Source organism: Salmo salar, chromosome ssa03 (assembly GCF_905237065.1).
Source record: "Salmo salar chromosome ssa03, Ssal_v3.1, whole genome shotgun sequence".
Taxonomy (NCBI): Eukaryota; Metazoa; Chordata; class Actinopteri; order Salmoniformes; family Salmonidae; genus Salmo; species Salmo salar.
The window spans coordinates 99,788,998-99,810,233 of NC_059444.1; the positions used below are offsets into that span (position 1 = coordinate 99,788,998).

General features: G+C 49.8%; 1 protein-coding gene across 1 annotated transcript in view; it reads left to right on the forward strand.

The window, feature by feature from the left end:
• nubp1 (nucleotide binding protein 1 (MinD homolog, E. coli)) overlaps nt 1-17,480 on the forward strand; it is a 50,210-nt gene extending 32,730 nt beyond the window's left edge. The window contains exons 10-11 of the mRNA XM_045715958.1: nt 701-784; nt 17,161-17,480. Coding sequence (XP_045571914.1) covers nt 701-784; nt 17,161-17,213 — 137 coding nt within the window. The 3' untranslated portion in view covers nt 17,214-17,480. The remainder of the gene's footprint in view (nt 1-700; nt 785-17,160) is intronic.
• Nucleotides 17,481-21,236: the final 3,756 nt, after the last annotated feature.

Genomic DNA, 21,236 nt, shown 5'->3' on the forward strand with positions numbered 1-21,236 from the left:
AAGTCAGGTCTATAGATCCACACCACAGCTATGCAGTAAGTCAGGTCTATAGATCCACAGCTATGCAGTAAGTCAGGTCTATAGATCCACACCACAGCTATGCAGTAAGTCAGGTCTATAGATCAACACCACAGCTATGCAGTAAGTCAGGTCTATAGATCAACACCACAGCTATGCAGTAAGTCAGGTCTATAGATCCACACCACAGCTATGCAGTAAGTCAGGTCTATAGATCCACACCACAGCTATGCAGTAAGTCAGGTCTATAGATCCACAGCTATGCAGTAAGTCAGGTCTATAGATCCACACCACAGCTATGCAGTAAGTCAGGTCTATAGATCCACACCACAGCTATGCAGTAAGTCAGGTCTATAGATCCACAGCTATGCAGTAAGTCAGGTCTATAGATCCACAGCTATGCAGTAAGTCAGGTCTATAGATCAACACCACAGCTATGCAGTAAGTCAGGTCTATAGATCCACAGCTATGCAGTAAGTCAGGTCTATAGATCCACAGCTATGCAGTAAGTCAGGTCTATAGATCTACACTGGACTCTCCTTTTGACCACTGTTTATCTCTCTCTCACATCCCCTTCTCTGTCTCTCTCACACCCCCCTCTCTCTCTCTGTCTCTCTCACACCCCCTTCTCTCTCACCCCCCCCTCTCTCTCTCTCTCTCTCTCACCCCTCTTCTCTGTCAGGTAAGAGTTGTGATGAAGGGAAGTCATTCCTGACTGAAGTCCCAGACTCCCCTGCTGCTGCTGCTTACCACACGATAGTACAGAGTGAGTATACAACACGCACACACTCCTACACAGACACACACACACAGAGAGAAACAAACACACACATATAACACACACACACACACACACACACACACAGAGAAACACACAAACACACACAGAAACACACACACACACACACAGAAACAAAAACACACACACACACACACACAGAGAGAAACACACACACACACACAGAGAGAAACACACACACACGACACACACACACACACACACACACACACACACACACACACACACACAGAGAGAAACACACACACACACACAGAGAGAAACACTACCACACACACACACACACACACACACATACCGACACTCCTAACACACACACACACACACACACACTTCTACACACACAGAGATAAACATGGACAAAACACATTTGTTTAATTCTGTTGAAATGGCGTTAAAGAGGAAGAGAGACTCTACCAGAGGAAGTAGGAACAATAATAACATTGATATCAGGAAATGAAATGTAGGTTTATATGGTGGGGTCAGACTGTTAGAGCAGTAATATGTACCTACACACACCCAGGATTACTGCTGGAGGGGGGGTCAGACTGTTAGAGCAGTAATATGTACCTACACACACCCAGGATTACTGCTGGAGGGGGGGGTCAGACTGTTAGAGCAGTAATATGTACCTACACACACCCAGGATTACTGCTGGGGGGGGGTCAGACTGTTAGAGCAGTAATATGTACCTACACACACCCAGGATTACTGCTGGAGGGGGGGTCAGACTGTTAGAGCAGTAATATGTACCTACACACACCCAGGATTACTGCTGGAGGGGGGGTCAGACTGTTAGAGCAGTAATATGTACCTACACACACCCAGGATTACTGCTGGGGGGGGGTCAGACTGTTAGAGCAGTAATATGTACCTACACACACCCAGGATTACTGCTGGGGGGGGGTCAGACTGTTAGAGCAGTAATATGTACCTACACACACCCAGGATTACTGCTGGAGGGGGGGTCAGACTGTTAGAGCAGTAATATGTACCTACACACACCCAGGATTACTGCTGGAGGGGGGGGGTCAGACTGTTAGAGCAGTAATATGTACCTACACACACCCAGGATTACTGCTGGGGGGGGGGGTCAGACTGTTAGAGCAGTAATATGTACCTACACACACCCAGGATTACTGCTGGGGGGGGGGTCAGACTGTTAGAGCAGTAATATGTACCTACACACACCCAGGATTACTGCTGGAGGGGGGGTCAGACTGTTAGAGCAGTAATATGTACCTACACACACCCAGGATTACTGCTGGAGGGGGGGGTCAGACTGTTAGAGCAGTAATATGTACCTACACACACCCAGGATTACTGCTGGAGGGGGGGGTCAGACTGTTAGAGCAGTAATATGTACCTACACACACCCAGGATTACTGCTGGAGGGGGGGGGTCAGACTGTTAGAGCAGTAATATGTACCTACACACACCCAGGATTACTGCTGGAGGGGGGGTCAGACTGTTAGAGCAGTAATATGTACCTACACACACCCAGGATTACTGCTGGAGGGGGGGTCAGACTGTTAGAGCAGTAATATGTACCTACACACACCCAGGATTACTGCTGGAGGGGGGGGTCAGACTGTTAGAGCAGTAATATGTACCTACACACACCCAGGATTACTGCTGGAGGGGGGGGGTCAGACTGTTAGAGCAGTAATATGTACCTACACACACCCAGGATTACTGCTGGAGGGGGGGTCAGACTGTTAGAGCAGTAATATGTACCTACACACACCCAGGATTACTGCTGGAGGGGGGGGGTCAGACTGTTAGAGCAGTAATATGTACCTACACACACCCAGGATTACTGCTGGAGGGGGGGGTCAGACTGTTAGAGCAGTAATATGTACCTACACACACCCAGGATTACTGCTGGAGGGGGGGTCAGACTGTTAGAGCAGTAATATGTACCTACACACACCCAGGATTACTGCTGGAGGGGGGGGTCAGACTGTTAGAGCAGTAATATGTACCTACACACACCCAGGATTACTGCTGGAGGGGGGGTCAGACTGTTAGAGCAGTAATATGTACCTACACACACCCAGGATTACTGCTGGAGGGGGGGGGTCAGACTGTTAGAGCAGTAATATGTACCTACACACACCCAGGATTACTGCTGGAGGGGGGGTCAGACTGTTAGAGCAGTAATATGTACCTACACACACCCAGGATTACTGCTGGAGGGGGGGTCAGACTGTTAGAGCAGTAATATGTACCTACACACACCCAGGATTACTGCTGGAGGGGGGTCAGACTGTTAGAGCAGTAATATGTACCTACACACACCCAGGATTACTGCTGGAGGGGGGGGGTCAGACTGTTAGAGCAGTAATATGTACCTACACACACCCAGGATTACTGCTGGAGGGGGGGTCAGACTGTTAGAGCAGTAATATGTACCTACACACACCCAGGATTACTGCTGGAGGGGGGGGTCAGACTGTTAGAGCAGTAATATGTACCTACACACACCCAGGATTACTGCTGGAGGGGGGGTCAGACTGTTAGAGCAGTAATATGTACCTACACACACCCAGGATTACTGCTGGAGGGGGGGGGTCAGACTGTTAGAGCAGTAATATGTACCTACACACACCCAGGATTACTGCTGGAGGGGGGGTCAGACTGTTAGAGCAGTAATATGTACCTACACACACCCAGGATTACTGCTGGAGGGGGGGGGTCAGACTGTTAGAGCAGTAATATGTACCTACACACACCCAGGATTACTGCTGGAGGGGGGGTCAGACTGTTAGAGCAGTAATATGTACCTACACACACCCAGGATTACTGCTGGAGGGGGGGTCAGACTGTTAGAGCAGTAATATGTACCTACACACACCCAGGATTACTGCTGGAGGGGGGGGTCAGACTGTTAGAGCAGTAATATGTACCTACACACACCCAGGATTACTGCTGGAGGGGGGGGTCAGACTGTTAGAGCAGTAATATGTACCTACACACACCCAGGATTACTGCTGGAGGGGGGTCAGACTGTTAGAGCAGTAATATGTACCTACACACACCCAGGATTACTGCTGGAGGGGGGGGTCAGACTGTTAGAGCAGTAATATGTACCTACACACACCCAGGATTACTGCTGGAGGGGGGGGTCAGACTGTTAGAGCAGTAATATGTACCTACACACACCCAGGATTACTGCTGGAGGGGGGGTCAGACTGTTAGAGCAGTAATATGTACCTACACACACCCAGGATTACTGCTGGAGGGGGGGTCAGACTGTTAGAGCAGTAATATGTACCTACACACACCCAGGATTACTGCTGGAGGGGGGGTCAGACTGTTAGAGCAGTAATATGTACCTACACACACCCAGGATTACTGCTGGAGGGGGGGTCAGACTGTTAGAGCAGTAATATGTACCTACACACACCCAGGATTACTGCTGGAGGGGGGGGTCAGACTGTTAGAGCAGTAATATGTACCTACACACACCCAGGATTACTGCTGGAGGGGGGGTCAGACTGTTAGAGCAGTAATATGTACCTACACACACCCAGGATTACTGCTGGAGGGGGGGTCAGACTGTTAGAGCAGTAATATGTACCTACACACACCCAGGATTACTGCTGGAGGGGGGGGTCAGACTGTTAGAGCAGTAATATGTACCTACACACACCCAGGATTACTGCTGGAGGGGGGGTCAGACTGTTAGAGCAGTAATATGTACCTACACACACCCAGGATTACTGCTGGAGGGGGGGGTCAGACTGTTAGAGCAGTAATATGTACCTACACACACCCAGGATTACTGCTGGAGGGGGGGTCAGACTGTTAGAGCAGTAATATGTACCTACACACACCCAGGATTACTGCTGGAGGGGGGGGGTCAGACTGTTAGAGCAGTAATATGTACCTACACACACCCAGGATTACTGCTGGAGGGGGGGTCAGACTGTTAGAGCAGTAATATGTACCTACACACACCCAGGATTACTGCTGGAGGGGGGGGTCAGACTGTTAGAGCAGTAATATGTACCTACACACACCCAGGATTACTGCTGGAGGGGGGGTCAGACTGTTAGAGCAGTAATATGTACCTACACACACCCAGGATTACTGCTGGAGGGGGGTCAGACTGTTAGAGCAGTAATATGTACCTACACACACCCAGGATTACTGCTGGAGGGGGGGGGTCAGACTGTTAGAGCAGTAATATGTACCTACACACACCCAGGATTACTGCTGGAGGGGGGGGTCAGACTGTTAGAGCAGTAATATGTACCTACACACACCCAGGATTACTGCTGGAGGGGGGGGGTCAGACTGTTAGAGCAGTAATATGTACCTACACACACCCAGGATTACTGCTGGAGGGGGGGGTCAGACTGTTAGAGCAGTAATATGTACCTACACACACCCAGGATTACTGCTGGAGGGGGGGTCAGACTGTTAGAGCAGTAATATGTACCTACACACACCCAGGATTACTGCTGGAGGGGGGGTCAGACTGTTAGAGCAGTAATATGTACCTACACACACCCAGGATTACTGCTGGAGGGGGGGGGTCAGACTGTTAGAGCAGTAATATGTACCTACACACACCCAGGATTACTGCTGGAGGGGGGGGGTCAGACTGTTAGAGCAGTAATATGTACCTACACACACCCAGGATTACTGCTGGAGGGGGGGGGGGTCAGACTGTTAGAGCAGTAATATGTACCTACACACACCCAGGATTACTGCTGGAGGGGGGGGGTCAGACTGTTAGAGCAGTAATATGTACCTACACACACCCAGGATTACTGCTGGGGGGGGGTCAGACTGTTAGAGCAGTAATATGTACCTACACACACCCAGGATTACTGCTGGAGGGGGGGTCAGACTGTTAGAGCAGTAATATGTACCTACACACACCCAGGATTACTGCTGGGGGGGGGTCAGACTGTTAGAGCAGTAATATGTACCTACACACACCCAGGATTACTGCTGGGGGGGGGTCAGACTGTTAGAGCAGTAATATGTACCTACACACACCCAGGATTACTGCTGGAGGGGGGTCAGACTGTTAGAGCAGTAATATGTACCTACACACACCCAGGATTACTGCTGGGGGGGGTCAGACTGTTAGAGCAGTAATATGTACCTACACACACCCAGGATTACTGCTGGGGGGGGGTCAGACTGTTAGAGCAGTAATATGTACCTACACACACCCAGGATTACTGCTGGGGGGGGGGGGTCAGACTGTTAGAGCAGTAATATGTACCTACACACACCCAGGATTACTGCTGGGGGGGGGGTCAGACTGTTAGAGCAGTAATATGTACCTACACACACCCAGGATTACTGCTGGAGGGGGGGGTCAGACTGTTAGAGCAGTAATATGTACCTACACACACCCAGGATTACTGCTGGGGGGGGTCAGACTGTTAGAGCAGTAATATGTACCTACACACACCCAGGATTACTGCTGGAGGGGGGGTCAGACTGTTAGAGCAGTAATATGTACCTACACACACCCAGGATTACTGCTGGGGGGGGGTCAGACTGTTAGAGCAGTAATATGTACCTACACACACCCAGGATTACTGCTGGGGGGGGGGTCAGACTGTTAGAGCAGTAATATGTACCTACACACACCCAGGATTACTGCTGGAGGGGGGGTCAGACTGTTAGAGCAGTAATATGTACCTACACACACCCAGGATTACTGCTGGGGGGGGGGGTCAGACTGTTAGAGCAGTAATATGTACCTACACACACCCAGGATTACTGCTGGGGGGGGGGTCAGACTGTTAGAGCAGTAATATGTACCTACACACACCCAGGATTACTGCTGGGGGGGGGTCAGACTGTTAGAGCAGTAATATGTACCTACACACACCCAGGATTACTGCTGGGGGGGGGGGGTCAGACTGTTAGAGCAGTAATATGTACCTACACACACCCAGGATTACTGCTGGAGGGGGGGTCAGACTGTTAGAGCAGTAATATGTACCTACACACACCCAGGATTACTGCTGGGGGGGGGGTCAGACTGTTAGAGCAGTAATATGTACCTACACACACCCAGGATTACTGCTGGGGGGGGGTCAGACTGTTAGAGCAGTAATATGTACCTACACACACCCAGGATTACTGCTGGGGGGGGGGTCAGACTGTTAGAGCAGTAATATGTACCTACACACACCCAGGATTACTGCTGGAGGGGGGGTCAGACTGTTAGAGCAGTAATATGTACCTACACACACCCAGGATTACTGCTGGAGGGGGGGGGTCAGACTGTTAGAGCAGTAATATGTACCTACACACACCCAGGATTACTGCTGGGGGGGGGGGTCAGACTGTTAGAGCAGTAATATGTACCTACACACACCCAGGATTACTGCTGGAGGGGGTCAGACTGTTAGAGCAGTAATATGTACCTACACACACCCAGGATTACTGCTGGAGGGGGGGGTCAGACTGTTAGAGCAGTAATATGTACCTACACACACCCAGGATTACTGCTGGGGGGGGGGGTCAGACTGTTAGAGCAGTAATATGTACCTACACACACCCAGGATTACTGCTGGGGGGGGGTCAGACTGTTAGAGCAGTAATATGTACCTACACACACCCAGGATTACTGCTGGGGGGGGGTCAGACTGTTAGAGCAGTAATATGTACCTACACACACCCAGGATTACTGCTGGGGGGGGGTCAGACTGTTAGAGCAGTAATATGTACCTACACACACCCAGGATTACTGCTGGGGGGGGGGGTCAGACTGTTAGAGCAGTAATATGTACCTACACACACCCAGGATTACTGCTGGGGGGGGTCAGACTGTTAGAGCAGTAATATGTACCTACACACACCCAGGATTACTGCTGGGGGGGGGTCAGACTGTTAGAGCAGTAATATGTACCTACACACACCCAGGATTACTGCTGGGGGGGGGGTCAGACTGTTAGAGCAGTAATATGTACCTACACACACCCAGGATTACTGCTGGAGGGGGGGTCAGACTGTTAGAGCAGTAATATGTACCTACACACACCCAGGATTACTGCTGGAGGGGGGTCAGACTGTTAGAGCAGTAATATGTACCTACACACACCCAGGATTACTGCTGGGGGGGGGTCAGACTGTTAGAGCAGTAATATGTACCTACACACACCCAGGATTACTGCTGGGGGGGGGTCAGACTGTTAGAGCAGTAATATGTACCTACACACACCCAGGATTACTGCTGGGGGGGGGGGTCAGACTGTTAGAGCAGTAATATGTACCTACACACACCCAGGATTACTGCTGGGGGGGGGGGTCAGACTGTTAGAGCAGTAATATGTACCTACACACACCCAGGATTACTGCTGGAGGGGGGGGTCAGACTGTTAGAGCAGTAATATGTACCTACACACACCCAGGATTACTGCTGGGGGGGGGGGTCAGACTGTTAGAGCAGTAATATGTACCTACACACACCCAGGATTACTGCTGGAGGGGGGGTCAGACTGTTAGAGCAGTAATATGTACCTACACACACCCAGGATTACTGCTGGAGGGGGGGGGTCAGACTGTTAGAGCAGTAATATGTACCTACACACACCCAGGATTACTGCTGGAGGGGGGGTCAGACTGTTAGAGCAGTAATATGTACCTACACACACCCAGGATTACTGCTGGGGGGGGGGTCAGACTGTTAGAGCAGTAATATGTACCTACACACACCCAGGATTACTGCTGGGGGGGGGGTCAGACTGTTAGAGCAGTAATATGTACCTACACACACCCAGGATTACTGCTGGAGGGGGGTCAGACTGTTAGAGCAGTAATATGTACCTACACACACCCAGGATTACTGCTGGAGGGGGGGGGTCAGACTGTTAGAGCAGTAATATGTACCTACACACACCCAGGATTACTGCTGGGGGGGGGGGGTCAGACTGTTAGAGCAGTAATATGTACCTACACACACCCAGGATTACTGCTGGAGGGGGGGTCAGACTGTTAGAGCAGTAATATGTACCTACACACACCCAGGATTACTGCTGGAGGGGGGGGGTCAGACTGTTAGAGCAGTAATATGTACCTACACACACCCAGGATTACTGCTGGGGGGGGGGTCAGACTGTTAGAGCAGTAATATGTACCTACACACACCCAGGATTACTGCTGGAGGGGGGGTCAGACTGTTAGAGCAGTAATATGTACCTACACACACCCAGGATTACTGCTGGGGGGGGTCAGACTGTTAGAGCAGTAATATGTACCTACACACACCCAGGATTACTGCTGGGGGGGGGTCAGACTGTTAGAGCAGTAATATGTACCTACACACACCCAGGATTACTGCTGGAGGGGGGGGGTCAGACTGTTAGAGCAGTAATATGTACCTACACACACCCAGGATTACTGCTGGAGGGGGGGGGTCAGACTGTTAGAGCAGTAATATGTACCTACACACACCCAGGATTACTGCTGGAGGGGGGGGTCAGACTGTTAGAGCAGTAATATGTACCTACACACACCCAGGATTACTGCTGGGGGGGGGGGTCAGACTGTTAGAGCAGTAATATGTACCTACACACACCCAGGATTACTGCTGGAGGGGGGGTCAGACTGTTAGAGCAGTAATATGTACCTACACACACCCAGGATTACTGCTGGAGGGGGGTCAGACTGTTAGAGCAGTAATATGTACCTACACACACCCAGGATTACTGCTGGAGGGGGGGGTCAGACTGTTAGAGCAGTAATATGTACCTACACACACCCAGGATTACTGCTGGAGGGGGGGTCAGACTGTTAGAGCAGTAATATGTACCTACACACACCCAGGATTACTGCTGGAGGGGGGGTCAGACTGTTAGAGCAGTAATATGTACCTACACACACCCAGGATTACTGCTGGAGGGGGGGGTCAGACTGTTAGAGCAGTAATATGTACCTACACACACCCAGGATTACTGCTGGAGGGGGGGGTCAGACTGTTAGAGCAGTAATATGTACCTACACACACCCAGGATTACTGCTGGGGGGGGGGTCAGACTGTTAGAGCAGTAATATGTACCTACACACACCCAGGATTACTGCTGGAGGGGGGGTCAGACTGTTAGAGCAGTAATATGTACCTACACACACCCAGGATTACTGCTGGAGGGGGGTCAGACTGTTAGAGCAGTAATATGTACCTACACACACCCAGGATTACTGCTGGGGGGGGGTCAGACTGTTAGAGCAGTAATATGTACCTACACACACCCAGGATTACTGCTGGGGGGGGTCAGACTGTTAGAGCAGTAATATGTACCTACACACACCCAGGATTACTGCTGGAGGGGGGGGGTCAGACTGTTAGAGCAGTAATATGTACCTACACACACCCAGGATTACTGCTGGAGGGGGGGTCAGACTGTTAGAGCAGTAATATGTACCTACACACACCCAGGATTACTGCTGGAGGGGGGGTCAGACTGTTAGAGCAGTAATATGTACCTACACACACCCAGGATTACTGCTGGAGGGGGGGTCAGACTGTTAGAGCAGTAATATGTACCTACACACACCCAGGATTACTGCTGGAGGGGGGGGTCAGACTGTTAGAGCAGTAATATGTACCTACACACACCCAGGATTACTGCTGGAGGGGGGGTCAGACTGTTAGAGCAGTAATATGTACCTACACACACCCAGGATTACTGCTGGAGGGGGGGGGTCGGACTGTTAGAGCAGTAATATGTACCTACACACACCCAGGATTACTGCTGGGGGGGGGTCAGACTGTTAGAGCAGTAATATGTACCTACACACACCCAGGATTACTGCTGGAGGGGGGTCAGACTGTTAGAGCAGTAATATGTACCTACACACACCCAGGATTACTGCTGGGGGGGGTCAGACTGTTAGAGCAGTAATATGTACCTACACACACCCAGGATTACTGCTGGAGGGGGGGTCAGACTGTTAGAGCAGTAATATGTACCTACACACACCCAGGATTACTGCTGGAGGGGGGGTCAGACTGTTAGAGCAGTAATATGTACCTACACACACCCAGGATTACTGCTGGAGGGGGGGGTCAGACTGTTAGAGCAGTAATATGTACCTACACACACCCAGGATTACTGCTGGAGGGGGGGGTCAGACTGTTAGAGCAGTAATATGTACCTACACACACCCAGGATTACTGCTGGAGGGGGGGTCAGACTGTTAGAGCAGTAATATGTACCTACACACACCCAGGATTACTGCTGGAGGGGGGGGTCAGACTGTTAGAGCAGTAATATGTACCTACACACACCCAGGATTACTGCTGGGGGGGGGGTCAGACTGTTAGAGCAGTAATATGTACCTACACACACCCAGGATTACTGCTGGAGGGGGGGTCAGACTGTTAGAGCAGTAATATGTACCTACACACACCCAGGATTACTGCTGGAGGGGGGGGTCAGACTGTTAGAGCAGTAATATGTACCTACACACACCCAGGATTACTGCTGGAGGGGGGGTCAGACTGTTAGAGCAGTAATATGTACCTACACACACCCAGGATTACTGCTGGAGGGGGGGTCAGACTGTTAGAGCAGTAATATGTACCTACACACACCCAGGATTACTGCTGGGGGGGGGGTCAGACTGTTAGAGCAGTAATATGTACCTACACACACCCAGGATTACTGCTGGAGGGGGGGGGGTCAGACTGTTAGAGCAGTAATATGTACCTACACACACCCAGGATTACTGCTGGAGGGGGGTCAGACTGTTAGAGCAGTAATATGTACCTACACACACCCAGGATTACTGCTGGGGGGGGGGGTCAGACTGTTAGAGCAGTAATATGTACCTACACACACCCAGGATTACTGCTGGAGGGGGGGGTCAGACTGTTAGAGCAGTAATATGTACCTACACACACCCAGGATTACTGCTGGAGGGGGGTCAGACTGTTAGAGCAGTAATATGTACCTACACACACCCAGGATTACTGCTGGGGGGGGTCAGACTGTTAGAGCAGTAATATGTACCTACACACACCCAGGATTACTGCTGGGGGGGGGGTCAGACTGTTAGAGCAGTAATATGTACCTACACACACCCAGGATTACTGCTGGGGGGGGTCAGACTGTTAGAGCAGTAATATGTACCTACACACACCCAGGATTACTGCTGGGGGGGGTCAGACTGTTAGAGCAGTAATATGTACCTACACACACCCAGGATTACTGCTGGGGGGGGTCAGACTGTTAGAGCAGTAATATGTACCTACACACACCCAGGATTACTGCTGGAGGGGGGGGTCAGACTGTTAGAGCAGTAATATGTACCTACACACACCCAGGATTACTGCTGGGGGGGGGTCAGACTGTTAGAGCAGTAATATGTACCTACACACACCCAGGATTACTGCTGGGGGGGGTCGGACTGTTAGAGCAGTAATATGTACCTACACACACCCAGGATTACTGCTGGAGGGGGGTCAGACTGTTAGAGCAGTAATATGTACCTACACACACCCAGGATTACTGCTGGGGGGGGGGTCAGACTGTTAGAGCAGTAATATGTACCTACACACACCCAGGATTACTGCTGGGGGGGGGTCAGACTGTTAGAGCAGTAATATGTACCTACACACACCCAGGATTACTGCTGGGGGGGGTCAGACTGTTAGAGCAGTAATATGTACCTACACACACCCAGGATTACTGCTGGGGGGGGGTCAGACTGTTAGAGCAGTAATATGTACCTACACACACCCAGGATTACTGCTGGGGGGGGGGGTCAGACTGTTAGAGCAGTAATATGTACCTACACACACCCAGGATTACTGCTGGAGGGGGGGGGGTCAGACTGTTAGAGCAGTAATATGTACCTACACACACCCAGGATTACTGCTGGGGGGGGGTCAGACTGTTAGAGCAGTAATATGTACCTACACACACCCAGGATTACTGCTGGGGGGGGGGTCAGACTGTTAGAGCAGTAATATGTACCTACACACACCCAGGATTACTGCTGGAGGGGGGGTCAGACTGTTAGAGCAGTAATATGTACCTACACACACCCAGGATTACTGCTGGAGGGGGGTCAGACTGTTAGAGCAGTAATATGTACCTACACACACCCAGGATTACTGCTGGGGGGGGGGGTCAGACTGTTAGAGCAGTAATATGTACCTACACACACCCAGGATTACTGCTGGAGGGGGGGTCAGACTGTTAGAGCAGTAATATGTACCTACACACACCCAGGATTACTGCTGGAGGGGGGTCAGACTGTTAGAGCAGTAATATGTACCTACACACACCCAGGATTACTGCTGGAGGGGGGGTCAGACTGTTAGAGCAGTAATATGTACCTACACACACCCAGGATTACTGCTGGGGGGGGGTCAGACTGTTAGAGCAGTAATATGTACCTACACACACCCAGGATTACTGCTGGGGGGGGTCAGACTGTTAGAGCAGTAATATGTACCTACACACACCCAGGATTACTGCTGGAGGGGGGGTCAGACTGTTAGAGCAGTAATATGTACCTACACACACCCAGGATTACTGCTGGGGGGGGTCAGACTGTTAGAGCAGTAATATGTACCTACACACACCCAGGATTACTGCTGGGGGGGTCAGACTGTTAGAGCAGTAATATGTACCTACACACACCCAGGATTACTGCTGGGGGGGGGGTCAGACTGTTAGAGCAGTAATATGTACCTACACACACCCAGGATTACTGCTGGAGGGGGGTCAGACTGTTAGAGCAGTAATATGTACCTACACACACCCAGGATTACTGCTGGGGGGGGTCAGACTGTTAGAGCAGTAATATGTACCTACACACACCCAGGATTACTGCTGGAGGGGGGGGGGGTCAGACTGTTAGAGCAGTAATATGTACCTACACACACCCAGGATTACTGCTGGAGGGGGGGGGGGTCAGACTGTTAGAGCAGTAATATGTACCTACACACACCCAGGATTACTGCTGGGGGGGGGGTCGGACTGTTAGAGCAGTAATATGTACCTACACACACCCAGGATTACTGCTGGGGGGGGGTCAGACTGTTAGAGCAGTAATATGTACCTACACACACCCAGGATTACTGCTGGGGGGGGGGGGTCATCAGACTGTTAGAGCAGTAATATGTACCTACACACACCCAGGATTACTGCTGGGGGGGGTCAGACTGTTAGAGCAGTAATATGTACCTACACACACCCAGGATTACTGCTGGGGGGGGGGTCAGACTGTTAGAGCAGTAATATGTACCTACACACACCCAGGATTACTGCTGGGGGGGGGGTCAGACTGTTAGAGCAGTAATATGTACCTACACACACCCAGGATTACTGCTGGAGGGGGGGTCAGACTGTTAGAGCAGTAATATGTACCTACACACACCCAGGATTACTGCTGGAGGGGGGTCAGACTGTTAGAGCAGTAATATGTACCTACACACACCCAGGATTACTGCTGGGGGGGGGGTCAGACTGTTAGAGCAGTAATATGTACCTACACACACCCAGGATTACTGCTGGAGGGGGGGTCAGACTGTTAGAGCAGTAATATGTACCTACACACACCCAGGATTACTGCTGGGGGGGGTCAGACTGTTAGAGCAGTAATATGTACCTACACACACCCAGGATTACTGCTGGGGGGGTCAGACTGTTAGAGCAGTAATATGTACCTACACACACCCAGGATTACTGCTGGAGGGGGGGGTCAGACTGTTAGAGCAGTAATATGTACCTACACACCCAGGATTACTGCTGGGGGGGGGTCATCAGACTGTTAGAGCAGTAATATGTACCTACACACACCCAGGATTACTGCTGGGGGGGTCAGACTGTTAGAGCAGTAATATGTACCTACACACACCCAGGATTACTGCTGGAGGGGGGTCAGACTGTTAGAGCAGTAATATGTACCTACACACACCCAGGATTACTGCTGGGGGGGGGTCAGACTGTTAGAGCAGTAATATGTACCTACACACACCCAGGATTACTGCTGGAGGGGGGTCAGACTGTTAGAGCAGTAATATGTACCTACACACACCCAGGATTACTGCTGGAGGGGGGGTCAGACTGTTAGAGCAGTAATATGTACCTACACACACCCAGGATTACTGCTGGAGGGGGGGGTCAGACTGTTAGAGCAGTAATATGTACCTACACACACCCAGGATTACTGCTGGGGGGGGGGGGTGTCAGACTGTTAGAGCAGTAATATGTACCTACACACACCCAGGATTACTGCTGGAGGGGGGGGTCAGACTGTTAGAGCAGTAATATGTACCTACACACACCCAGGATTACTGCTGGAGGGGGGGGTCAGACTGTTAGAGCAGTAATATGTACCTACACACACCCAGGATTACTGCTGGAGGGGGGGTCAGACTGTTAGAGCAGTAATATGTACCTACACACACCCAGGATTACTGCTGGAGGGGGTCAGACTGTTAGAGCAGTAATATGTACCTACACACACCCAGGATTACTGCTGGGGGGGATCAGACTGTTAGAGCAGTAATATGTACCTACACACACCCAGGATTACTGCTGGGGGGGGTCAGACTGTTAGAGCAGTAATATGTACCTACACACACCCAGGATTACTGCTGGGGGGGGGGTCAGACTGTTAGAGCAGTAATATGTACCTACACACACCCAGGATTACTGCTGGGGGGGTCATCAGACTGTTAGAGCAGTAATATGTACCTACACACACCCAGGATTACTGCTGGAGGGGGGGTCAGACTGTTAGAGCAGTAATATGTACCTACACACACCCAGGATTACTGCTGGAGGGGGGGATCAGACTGTTAGAGCAGTAATATGTACCTACACACACCCAGGATTACTGCTGGGGGGGGTCAGACTGTTAGAGCAGTAATATGTACCTACACACACCCAGGATTACTGCTGGAGGGGGGTCGGACTGTTAGAGCAGTAATATGTACCTACACACACCCAGGATTACTGCTGGAGGGGGGGTCAGACTGTTAGAGCAGTAATATGTACCTACACACACCCAGGATTACTGCTGGAGGGGGGGGTCAGACTGTTAGAGCAGTAATATGTACCTACACACACCCAGGATTACTGCTGGAGGGGGGGGCGTCAGACTGTTAGAGCAGTAATATGTACCTACACACACCCAGGATTACTGCTGGGGGGGGGGTCAGACTGTTAGAGCAGTAATATGTACCTACACACACCCAGGATTACTGCTGGGGGGGGGTCAGACTGTTAGAGCAGTAATATGTACCTACACACACCCAGGATTACTGCTGGAGGGGGGGGTCAGACTGTTAGAGCAGTAATATGTACCTACACACACCCAGGATTACTGCTGGGGGGGGGGGTCATCAGACTGTTAGAGCAGTAATATGTACCTACACACACCCAGGATTACTGCTGGAGGGGGGTCAGACTGTTAGAGCAGTAATATGTACCTACACACACCCAGGATTACTGCTGGAGGGGGGGGTCAGACTGTTAGAGCAGTAATATGTACCTACACACACCCAGGATTACTGCTGGGGGGGGGGGTCAGACTGTTAGAGCAGTAATATGTACCTACACACACCCAGGATTACTGCTGGGGGGGGATCAGACTGTTAGAGCAGTAATATGTACCTACACAACACACCCAGGATTACTGCTGGAGGGGGGTCAGACTGTTAGAGCAGTAATATGTACCTACACACACCCAGGATTACTGCTGGAGGGGGTCAGACTGTTAGAGCAGTAATATGTACCTACACACACCCAGGATTACTGCTGGAGGGGGGTCAGACTGTTAGAGCAGTAATATGTACCTACACACACCCAGGATTACTGCTGGAGGGGGGGTATCAGACTGTTAGAGCAGTAATATGTACCTACACACACCCAGGATTACTGCTGGGGGGGGGTCAGACTGTTAGAGCAGTAATATGTACCTACACACACCCAGGATTACTGCTGGAGGGGGGGTCATCAGACTGTTAGAGCAGTAATATGTACCTACACACACCCAGGATTACTGCTGGAGGGGGCTAGACTGTTAAAGGACTGTCACGTTTCAGACTGAGCAACCCCCCCCACACACTTGGATCCAACTCGTGACCTCTTGTCTCAATCAGGGAGGAAGTGGGGTTCAATCAGGAGGAAGTGGTAGTCGCTATGACGAGCAGTTTGACGATACAGTGACATCTAACGCCTCGGCATTTATCAAAATCCCATATTTTATATGTCCTCATTTGTCTTTCTCTCTCCTACTATTCCTCCTCTCCTCTCCTCCCTCCCTCCTCCGTCCCCTCCCCTCCCTCCTCCGTCTCCTCTCCTCTCCCTCCTCCGTCTCCTCTCCTCTCCTCACGTTGTATCCAGGGATCCAGGCCTACTGCTTGTCCCATGTGACACAGGAGGAGAGTGCTGGCTAGAAGCCAGTCTGCAGGCCGCCATGTTGCTCTGGATGCCAGGGACAGATCACATGTCGAGGGTCCTACTGTCTGGTGAATGAATAAATCACATGCTCTGGTTAGGAACTGATGTAGGACCAGGACCCCCATTCACAAAGTGTCTCAGAGTAGTACTGCTGATCAGGACCCCCATTCACATAGTGTCTCAGAGTAGTACTGCTGATCAGGACCCCCATTCACATAGTGTCTCAGAGTAGTGCTGCTGATCAGGACCCCCATTCACATAGTGTCTCAGAGTAGTACTGCTGATCAGGACCCCCATTCACATAGTGTCTCAGAGTACTACTGCTGATGTAGGACCAGGACCCCCATTCACATAGTGTCTCAGAGTAGTACTGCTGATCAGGACCCCCATTCACATAGTGTCTCAGAGTAGTACTGCTGATGTGGACCAGGACCCCCATTCACAAAGTGTCTCAGAGTAGTACTGCTGATGTAGGATCAGGACCCCCATTCACATAGTGTCTCAGAGTAGTACTGCTGATCAGGACCCCCATTCACATAGTGTCTCAGAGTAGTGCTGCTGATCAGGACCCCCATTCACATAGTGTCTCAGAGTAGTACTGCTGATCAGGACCCCCATTCACATAGTGTCTCAGAGTACTACTGCTGATGTAGGCAGGACCCCCATTCACATAGTGTCTCAGAGTAGTACTGCTGATCAGGACCCCCATTCACATAGTGTCTCAGAGTAGTACTGCTGATGTAGGACCAGGACCCCCATTCACAAAGTGTCTCAGAGTAGTACTGCTGATGTAGGATCAGGACCCCCATTCACATAGTGTCTCAGAGTAGTACTGCTGATCAGGACCCCCATTCACATAGTGTCTCAGAGTAGTACTGCTGATGTAGGACCAGAACCCCCATTCACATAGTGTCTCAGAGTAGTACTGCTGATCAGGACCCCCATTCACATAGTGTCTCAGAGTAGTACTGCTGATGTAGGACCAGGACCCCCCATTCACAAAGTGTCTCAGAGTAGTACTGCTGATCAGGACCCCCATTCACAAAGTGTCTGAGTAGTACTGCTGATGTAGGACCAGGACCCCCCATTCACATAGTGTCTCAGAGTAGTACTGCGGATGTAGGACCAGAACCCCCATTCACAAAGTGTTTCAGAGTAGTACTGCTGATCAGGACCCCCCATTCACATAGTGTCTGAGTAGTACTGCTAATGTAGGACCAGGACCCCCATTCACATAGTGTCTCAGAGTAGTACTGCTGATCAGAACCCCCCATTCACAAAGTGTCTCAGAGTAGTACTGCTGATCAGGACCCCCCATTCACATAGTGTCTGAGTAGTACTGCTGATGTAGGACCAGGACCCCCATTCACATAGTGTCTCAGAGTAGTGCTGCTGATCAGGACCCCATTCACATAGTGTCTCAGAGTAGTACTGCTGATCAGGACCCCCATTCACATAGTGTCTCAGAGTAGTACTGCTGATGTAGGACCAGGACCCCCATTCACATAGTGTCTCAGAGTAGTACTGCTGATCAGGACCCCCATTCACATAGTGTCTCAGAGTAGTACTGCTGATGTAGGACCAGGACCCCCATTCACAAAGTGTCTCAGAGTAGTACTGCTGATGTAGGATCAGGACCCCCATTCACATAGTGTCTCAGAGTAGTACTGCTGATCAGGACCCCCATTCACATAGTGTCTCAGAGTAGTACTGCTGATGTAGGACCAGGACCCCCATTCACAAAGTGTCTCAGAGTAGTACTGCTGATCAGGACCCCCATTCACAAAGTGTCTGAGTAGTACTGCTGATGTAGGACCAGGACCCCCATTCACATAGTGTCTCAGAGTAGTACTGCTGATGTAGGACCAGAACCCCCATTCACAAAGTGTTTCAGAGTAGTACTGCTGATCAGGACCCCCATTCACATAGTGTCTGAGTAGTACTGCTAATGTAGGACCAGGACCCCCATTCACATAGTGTCTCAGAGTAGTACTGCTGATCAGAACCCCCATTCACAAAGTGTCTCAGAGTAGTACTGCTGATCAGGACCCCCATTCACATAGTGTCTCAGAGTAGTACTGCTGATGTAGGACCAGGACCCCCATTCACAAAGTGTCTCAGAGTAGTACTGCTGATCAGGACCCCCATTCACAAAGTGTCTCAGAGTAGTACTGCTGATCAGGACCCCCATTCACATAGTGTACTGTTACTGAGTGTGTGAATATGGGACCTGATCCTAGATCCAGTTCTGTTACTCTGAGACTGTTTGTGAATATGGGACCTGATCCTAGATCCGGTTCTGTTACTCTGAGACTGTGAATATGGGACCTGATCCTAGATCCGGTTCTGTTACTCTGAGACCTGTTTGTGAATATGTGTACAGTTCTTTAGTATCACAACTCTGACCTTTTTTATAAATTGATAGTTCACCTGAAAAATGATATTTTGTTTTCCTTACCCTGTCAGCAGTCTTGGGACAAAGTAAGACTAAATTGTAATAAAATAAAAAAACACGGTAATCCATGCTTTTGTTTTAACTGGACACTGTCTCCAAATAATAAACGTTTTTGTTGTTGTTGTCCAAAACCCTGCAAGTCAATGTCCCCCTCATGTCCTGGATGAACTATCCCGTCAACCCTTTACACTGGTGGGGATTGGCCTTTATGGACAGGGTTAAACTGGAAGATTTCTTACAGAACAAATGTGGAATAAACATAGTAGACGTTTAAAATAAAAAGAACAGTTTGGAGATTATGGGAACAGTTTGGAGATTATGGGAACAGTATGGATATTATGGGAACAGTTTGGAGATTATGGGAACAGTATGGATATTATGGGGACAGTTTGGATATTATGGGGACAGTTCGGAGATTGTGGGGACAGTTTGGATATTATGGGAACAGTTTGGATATTATGGGAACAGTTTGGAGATTATGGGGACAGTTTGGATATTATGGGGACAGTTTGGATATTATGGGAACAGTTTGGATATTATGGGAACAGTATGGGGACAGTTTGGAGATTATGGAACAGTTCCGGAGATTATGGGAACAGTTTGGAGATTATGGGAACAGTTTGGAGATTATGGGAACAGTTTGGAGATTATGGGAACAGTTTGGATATTATGGGAACAGTTTGGATATTATGGGAACAGTTTGGATATTATGGGAACAGTTTGGATATTATGGGAACAGTTCGGAGATTATGGGAACAGTTTGGAGATTATGGGAACAGTTTGGAGATTATGGGAACAGTTTGGAGATTATGGGAACAGTATGGATATTATGGGGACAGTTTGGAGATTATGGGAACAGTTTGGAGATTATGGGAACAGTATGGATATTATGGGGACAGTTTGGATATTATGGGAACAGTATGGATATTATGGGGACAGTTTGGATATTATGGGGACAGTTTGGATATTATGGGGACAGTTCGGATATTATGGGAACAGTTTGGATATTATGGGAACAGTTCGGGTATGGGGACAGTTTGGATATTATGGGGACAGTTTGGATATTATGGGGACAGTTTGGATATTATGGGAACAGTTTGGATATTATGGGAACAGTATGGGGACAGTTTGGAGATTATGGGAACAGTTTGGAGATTATGGGAACAGTTTGGAGATTATGGGAACAGTTTGGAGATTATGGGAACAGTTTGGATATTATGGGAACAGTTTGGATATTATGGGGAACAGTTTGGAGATTATGGGAACAGTTTGGAGATTATGGGAACAGTTTGGATATTATGGGGAACAGTTTGGATATTATGGGAACAGTATGGATATTATGGGAACAGTATGGATATTATGGGGAACAGTTTGGATATTATGGGGACGGTTTGGATATTATGGGAACATATTTTGGATATTATGGGAACAGTTTTGGATATTATGGGGACAGTATGGGAACAGTTTCGGATATTATGGGAACAGTTTGGATATTATGGGAACCGTATGGGGACAGTTTGGATATTATGGGAACAGTTTGGATATTATGGGGACAGTTTGGAGA